This window comes from Rhynchophorus ferrugineus, unplaced genomic scaffold, assembly GCF_030347505.1.
Source record: "Rhynchophorus ferrugineus isolate W39M unplaced genomic scaffold, kcgeb_rfMv2 rfM6, whole genome shotgun sequence".
Taxonomy (NCBI): Eukaryota; Metazoa; Arthropoda; class Insecta; order Coleoptera; family Curculionidae; genus Rhynchophorus; species Rhynchophorus ferrugineus.
Window position 1 is genome coordinate 25,971,272 of NW_027472585.1, and position 8,559 is coordinate 25,979,830.

At 31.4% G+C, this 8,559-nt stretch overlaps 1 protein-coding gene across 2 annotated transcripts in view; it reads right to left on the minus strand.

Moving 5' to 3' along the window:
* The window catches only part of LOC143198219 (uncharacterized), a 376,811-nt gene extending 370,124 nt beyond the window's left edge, over positions 1 to 6,687 (minus strand). The window contains exon 1 of one of the 2 annotated variants that reach the window (XM_076407333.1): positions 6,316 to 6,687. In XM_076407333.1, the coding sequence (XP_076263448.1) occupies positions 6,316 to 6,544 (229 nt within the window). In that variant the 5' untranslated portion in view covers positions 6,545 to 6,687. The remainder of the gene's footprint in view (positions 1 to 6,315) is intronic. The other variant, XM_076407332.1, reaches the window with a different exon arrangement.
* Between the last annotated feature and the right edge of the window lie 1,872 nt (positions 6,688 to 8,559).

Sequence of the window (8,559 nt, forward strand, 5' to 3'; positions counted from 1 at the left end):
GAAACATTAATTTAACTTTAATGAATACTTTATTTATAGTAATATTAACTAATTTTAATAATTACTTTGTTTTGCATGAAACTTTTTAACCAAACCCATCAGCCCCAGCGACATTCGATCATAGTAAGTTATTGCTAGACTCGGTGGATAGAAATTGCATTTAATTTTGTTATAATAAAATGGTATTTCGACTTTTCAAATATTGAACATAATGCAAACATATTTTATGTGTAATCAGGCCTTATCTAGAGCAAGTGATTTTAATTGGTATAATATTTTATGCCAATTAAAGATATAAGAAAACATACAAGAACATACAAGAAACAATGAACCTGAATGTCCTGCATTATACATCGTTGAAAGCCAATTCAAGCATATCAAGGAACTAGTATACAGATATCATGATTGATGATTGTCGATATTGACAATATTATACAATATGTTATTCTTGTTTTGTTTCAAACAAGTGAATTAAATTAAAATAAATTCAATATAATTAAAAAAAAAAGCGCTGAATTTCTTGACTAAAAATGTTGTTACTGAAGCAGGATTATCGAATATACGAAAGTCTCCAAATGCATGGCTATGGTCAAATGGCACGCCTACGATACAATATAGCTTAAACCGAAGATATCACGAGCAAGTTAAATTAATACACGACTCAAGTCTGCTGCTATATTGGTTTGATGATTCTTGCGTCTTTTCACACAAATTGAGAAACCGGCATTCTTTCTCTTCTTCTTTCCTTTCTTCATAATCAAAAATTAAATTGATACTTTTCTCTAGTAACCTAAACTCAATAATCAACTCAAGTTGATCTATATAGCTGAAATGGAGTAGGACAAGGTTTCAAATAGTATTCAAGAAGTAGAACTCAACAGCTGCATCGAAGATTGAGAATAAAAGTATATCCTAATATTTGAATTTAGCGTAATACATTCAGAATATATATATATATTCCACAGATTGAACCATTTATTTATTATGTTGTTACATAGCATCATATGATTTTATTATGATCTTTAGAGTTTCAGAAAACTACTCCAGACAAGTTATATTTAGATACATAAATATGGTTCATAAAATATATTACTAAACAAGGTAACTTAATATAACAATTCGAATTAGAAACATATTGCAGCATTAAAAATAGTAAGTTTGAAAAGCGATATGATATTTACATATCTATCTGCATTTACTAAGCATCGAAATCATAACTCACTGTTGATATATTTAGTAAAAAACAAATAAAACCGAATAGTACGGGAGCTAGCAACATAGAGAATACAAAAATTTCAGGTAAGCTAATCTTTGGACATTTGATCTCTTTCGCTCTCTCGGTCAGCACCCGACCAATCTGGCTGGCGGCAGGGGTTGCGTTTACCAGTGCGCATCGTATCTGTACAGGTAAACGTACTCAAATTTATTAAATTAATTAAGAATAAATATTAACACTATGGAAACATATATGGTTAAATAAATATGCTACAATTTCGGTTCAGATAATTAGCGATTTCTAAGATAGCTGTGATGACTATACTCTATTAACAATAACAGTCATCTCGCGTCATCTTGATCACGCATTATGCCTAAAATATCTCAAAAATTTAAAAACAATATAAGCTTGGGGTCACCGAAAGATACTGTCCTCTTACGAAGCGGGTGATGAATCAAAATCACCTTGATGTTAAAGCTATCAGAGATCAAATTTATGAAGAGTATAAAAACAGTGACTAGTGTTTCCAATATTAACATCACTTCATACAATTATATCAGGAAAGACTTATTATGATATGATCAATATGAACATAATTTAATAAAAATTTTACAGGGAAAACTCTTAAGTGTCTGTTTGGAAAATATTCATAGAGATATACGGCTCTTCGAGGAAGCAAATTATTTTGTTGTAAAAATAATCCACAAAAAGGTCTAGTGAAACTTTCAGATTGCTTTTAAAATAACACAATTTTTAAAATCATATAATAAAATAAAGCAGAACTTGCTATTTCAATTTTCTCGTTTAGAGAACATATTTATATTTAAAAATGGAGCATTGGGTCACTGGTATTGGCAAGATTAAAACAAATACAGCGTAAAGACAACAAAAGGTGATGGAAAAAATAAAACTTCACAACATGTTCTTGTTCTTGTCTGAACATCGAAAATATATGGTAGACCATAGAGTACTACATACTATTCCCTATCACTGCATATTCAAAACCAATGAAATTGTTATGAAATGTGATAAAGAATTGGGATAATTAATAGATAATGCAGGTTAGGAAGTATATACATGTAAGGACTGTCTGTATATGTCGAAAGAAGCATTGTCTACAAATAACACCTTCAGTTCGGATGCGCTCCATCAGACACACTCAAGAAGAAATTGACAAATAGTGGAAGCATGAAAAAGTCTTAGATAGATTGTAAATCATTAATAAATAGTTAATTGGAAACTGACGGTAACTGAATGACAATTTCAGAGTGTGAAATGATGATCCAATAAATTAAATAAAATCCACAGCATTTACCGACACACGGTGAGACAGTGGTGAAATGAGAAACAGCTAAAGCTAAATATATAATTAATATGGTATAACTGTATGGTAACTGTGTGCATAGATATGTGTTTAATTGTTCAGAACACATATGAGTATTTGGTTAGAATGTATGCAGTGAAATCGCACTGCAATACGTCAAACACTGCAACGAAAGTAACATGAACTAAACCTAAAATGGTAAAGTCCCTCGATAATATATGAGTCAAATGTACTATAATGGTAAAATAAATTATATTTGATAACATTTCTTAAAATTGTATTGTTTAGATTAGAATTCTGATATATATCAAAGCCGCCAAAATTAACTAAAACTCAAAGTTAACGCGACAACGTTGCCACGTTTTGAAGTTATAAATTTAGATGACGTGAGTTAACTGTTTTATTGAACGGACTATATATTGAGATTATTTTTTATGAGTCGGATCGGATCAGAAATCTCTCTTAAAAATGTACTTATGTAAACATATATATAGTTTTATTTTCAATAATAGTTTCGAACGAAATATAATAACAAATACCCACCCTATATATAATATTTTGCACATACATCAATTTAATCTATTAATAGACAATCACAGACGTTGACTAACTTGATAAACTTAATTTGGCGATAATAAATCGTTTCTTTTTAAGATGTATATTACAAAATCCCAATTTCACAGTCTATGTTCTGAACTCCAATTACGGTCATTATATCAGAAAATTTCATTTTCTGCTTCGAAGCACATTTTTTTCCATTAGTCATAAAAATAGCAGACTGTTCTTTTTAAAAAATTATCACTTTAACGTTGTCTCGCTTTGGATGTTCTGGATGAGCGTGAGCGATCTAAGAGCCAAATTAAGTTCATTACAAAAGTTAATCAAATAATTCAGCGGTAATGTGCCGTTTAGCAGTAAGCACTTTAATAGTGGACGTGAAATTCAGCACGTTTAGAACGTGACACAAAAATGTCAACAAACCTTAAAATTTCAAAAGACAATCATTTTCGCTTTTTAATGTTTAAGTTCTTATATTCGAATATAATTTATTAGTATATACAGTAATAATATTAATACACACAGTAATAATTGCTACATATGCAACACAGTTAAATATTAGCATTGATTTTGTCGATATGGGATCCGATTAAAGTAAGTAAATTTTCATGTATATATAAATAAATATGAATCGTCTATAGGGGCATAACTTCAGAACTGCTGCACCATATAGAATATTTATTTTTTTCTTATGATCGTTATTGCTAGAATAAAACTTGTGCAACAATTAGGAAAAGCTTACGGATTCTTTTTTCATTTCTCATTGCATGAAGAGAGTAACATGGAGGAGAGCTGGCACAACATTGGCTTATGAGCCTTTTAGCACGGATCAGGAAAAACCCATATCGTAGAGTTCATGCGAGAGACAGACGGGCAAATATGGATTAAAAGATATTCAATAGAAGACCACCTGAACCACTGAAATAATTACTCTGCGGACAAGAACATCACCTAAAATTCTTTACTTATTTAAAATATTAAATTTCTTACAGAATACTCAGCATTATAATAGTGTATTCCAATTGACTTCATTTTCCGGAAATATAATTAAGCAAGGCAGTTTTAATTCAATTTTTAATGCATTTTTCTTCTGTAACTCACATCATATACATCCATTTTAATATTGCGATAACATTGCGATGATTTTTAGTAAATTAGTTTTTTATTACAGATTCAAGAACAAATGGACCATCGTGCAGGAGCATTGCTGTAATTAGTTGATGGTGAATGTACATAAATTTATATCATTGGAAATTTGGAAGCTGAATTTCATAAAATCCTGCTATTAATCGCATATCTGGGCAACAGATAATCATAAAACTGCAACAATTTTTCCAAACTCATAATCAATTCGTTTAATTGTACAAAACTTTCCTACAGTTTAAGGCATCAACGTTGCCATTAGGGTTGTTAGAGACGATATGGAGTCGACATTGTACTTCAACAACGTGATGATGGTAACCAAAATAAATATAATAAAATAATATATATAATATATAATATAAAAATATTATTGTTTTCTCATATTTTTTTGCGAATGCAACGCTATCTTTGGCATGTACATGATATGATAGAAACTAAAGTATATATGTTAGTAGCTACTATCAATGTTTGGCAATAAAAAATAATATTCTATAATTTATAATAATATAGGACCAAGTGACAATCTTAAAAACTTTCCCTGAAGACATCCGGACTTGCCCAGCCTGATGATTGACTGGATTATTTTTCTCACAAATACATGAAACTTATACCACTAAAATTTTTAAATATTTTTAGGTATTTAATTCAAAGCGAGTCATCGGGTGCTTTCGGAAATTATGATGTCAATAGATTAATGATGATGTTTGTAATGTTTTAATTTTTTTAAGCTATTATTTTTTTTAAGTATTATTAAGTTTAAAGAAAACAATGTCCAAATAGAAGCGCTAGTAAAATCAACAAACCCCTGAAATCCCCTATATCGAATTATTGTTTGTTCTATATCGGATTACTTCTGTATAAAATCCCATAAAAATAGATGTGTGTTCCCTAGATGTGTAGCGTCGCAAAAATTAATTGGCGGACTAAAAAATGTATTAAAATATTTTGCAAATTAAATATTTTCAATAACATCGGACAAAAAGTAACATGTATGCATTATTCAACATTAGGCCTTTTTATTTGATTTTTACAGTCAATGAATAAATCGTCGGCGAACGTAACGACACATCATAGCCTTACAAATTGTGAAATTTTGGTCGTTTTAACTGTATGTTTTAACCAACCGCTGTTCACTAGCAACTCTATATTTAATTTATTTTCACATATTTATATAAGAACTCAAATTTATAGTACTTAAATATGTTCAAACAGCGTTTGTGTTTTGGCCAGATTTTAGCAAAATATGTTTAACTTCAAAACCAAATTACTCATCCTAAAATTTTAATTTAATTTTCTTACCCACACTTCTTTTGATATTATTAAGACACTAGCAATAGAATACTTGGTGGAATTTTATGTACGTTTCCTGGACGGATACAGAATATGAGCAAAATTAGTGTTCAATATAATCAAGATCAATAAAAGATCATGTTTTGTCACTTAAAACTACTGATATTTGAAACATATGAAGTTTTGATGTTTCATACTATCTGGAAATCGCATCTATCTATGATATATGCCTCAGACCTCAGATAGATATTTACTGGCTGGGTTCTTAAAAGATGACACCTGTCTATACATCCTTATTTACCTTGGTCATGCCATAACTAGAAAACGAGTTTACAGATTTATTTACGAACTTGTGCGGAAAACTTGAAAATAAAAATTTATTTAATTAATAAGATTATTTTCTTAATCGTGCAGTGCTTCAAGCCCTACCAATCTTTAATTGATATTGGAGCTCCAGGTAAAAATAATTAGAGCATATGAATAAGTTATGACGTGGATATATAGTTTTATACACATAAACAGAATGGTGGAAAATCTAGAATGGTAATTTATATTTGTTCTCAGTTTATATATTTTCAAATCTTTTATTTAAAATATATATTTATTAGATTTCGTATCAAAGCTTCTTATGTTGATGAATTAAAAAACACCTTATAAAATGCAATATAAATATTAGTTATTAGTGATACATATTTAGTATTAGTAAAACTTAGTATTTTTTTAAATGAAAGTAACTAAACAATTACAACTGATTATATTAAAGGGTCCTTTGGTCAAATATTACCTTGATATTTCACATCCGGTACTAAGACGTCAGTTTCGAACAGTTCGTGAGATATTTCGAGTTTCACAGAGTCCCCATCATCATCGACACCATCCGCAAGAGGACAGGATGTGAGCGGTGGCGGCCCAGGGCCATCGGCATCGGAAACGTTTAGACTGGGGGCAGCACGACACCCGGCCACCTCCAGGAACAGCGGCAGCAGCAGCAACGGCAAAACGGCGGGTCTCATCGGTCTGATGATGGTACGCGGTGGGCGATCACTCGGCCGGCGAACATGAGGCGGTTTGCGCGTACACCAAACTGAGGCGGAAAAGAAGCGGAAACGGAAATCAAGGAGATGACCGGTCGACGTAGGGGATGCGATCGTGACGGCGTCGTTCACGGACTGAGGCCGATAAGCAGCGCGCTCGCCGAGTCGCATTTCTGCCAACGGTGGTGGCGACGGAGGAGGCAGTGGCGGCGGCGGCGGCGGCAGTGTGGATGGCGAGGAACAGCCGCCTACTGCGACCGATCGATTTAAGGTCCGAAATCGTCGAACACCTGAGTTTTGTGTGCGTGCATTACAATTAATACGAGCTTGATAGGACTGGGTGATATTACACTTCGCTTAATGATGATTAACAATTAAACTAACATAGAAAATATATTCACACTAAAAGAATATACAAAAAAATCGGTAAATACTATAATATTACCATGTGTTAAACAGGTACATATTTAGAAAAATTGGTAAACTTAGGTTAAATAGACATACTTTCCTTCAATTTCCAACCGCTTTTCCCGCTTTTCGGGCAACATCGCTATTTTTTCTACTATTTCCTTACAATGTCTGAGATGTTATTTATTACTAACATAAAAGTTAGTAATAATAATTTTTGTAACGTTGAACATCAACTCTCTATCCGAAAATTCTTGATGGGCATTGAATTTCTTTCGTTCAATCTGGAAGAAATGCTATTGTTAATGTTGTAGGAATAGCTATATAATAACAGAAATACAACTTAATAGTGGCTTTTGGAGATATCAAATTCGCTAATTATAAGTTTGCAAGATTTGTAGAATCTCAGGGAAGGTTCATATGCAGAAATGGAGAAATATATGGAAAAATTACGAGGAAAATAATAACAACAATTTCGTTTTCCTATGCAAAGTATCACCTATCACTCAATAATTTCATTGTCAGAAAGGATCGTTATCGGTTGTCAAATATCTGTGGCACAGAGAGATAGAGATTTAACTTTATACAAAATTTTGAGAAAATATTTCGTAATGTCCAACATCACTTTAATCTTATTACTTGTTTTAATTGTTATGTTAAGATCCACAACAAGATCTGATATGTTCACTTCGCTTCTACGGTGCACTTATTGTTTATTTATTTTGGGCTTCATTTTCGGCCTTTCTTACATAGTGAACAGTGTGTTTACCTTTTTATAATGTTTAGAGATTAGATTATTATTAGTTCATTTATATATTTAAGTTGGTAGTATAATTAATAGAATACATTATCGATCTAGGAGTTATTTTCTGATCTAGAATACAGAGAATAAGGAAATACATAAAAGCGTTCCATTGAAAAAGTACTCGGCGATCTTTAAAAAATGGCTGGGCTGCGCTGGATTAAACAGGAAGCAAAATTATGATGGTTAACGTATGTGTTACACATATTTTAGTGATAATTTTTTTTTCTGGAATCTAAACCTAGTACTTATGAACAAATAAGTGATAGTGAAAATAGTACTGTGATTCACAGCTCAGATTATGCACAAATTGAGCTAGATCAAAATCAAAATTAGGTAGAAGTTTAATTGAAGGGGTCATTCACATTTCTGTTCATAATGTTCTCTATTAATTTCTAAAATCTTAATACGTTTGTAATGCTTATTCCCATCGTGCCAAGCGCATAATCAGGATGTTCATTGGAAATGCTTTCCATATTTAAACGAACTCCATAAGGTAATGGAAAATTTATATTAATTCATCCAGATTCCATTCCAGATTTCCATTAATTTCTAACTTTCACTTTTCTATTCAACAAGTATGTTCAAATTATATGTCATCTACTTTGGGACAAATTCCAAAAGGCAAACCATGCTTCCTCTAGTCAAACATAATTAACACCAAAGGTGGATTAACTGTAAGTTCAATACACGAAAAATTTAGATACAAAGCGATTCAGCATTGAAATAGTGCGATATTTATATTTCATAGATATTTTTATTTTTATATCTTATGGATATATAT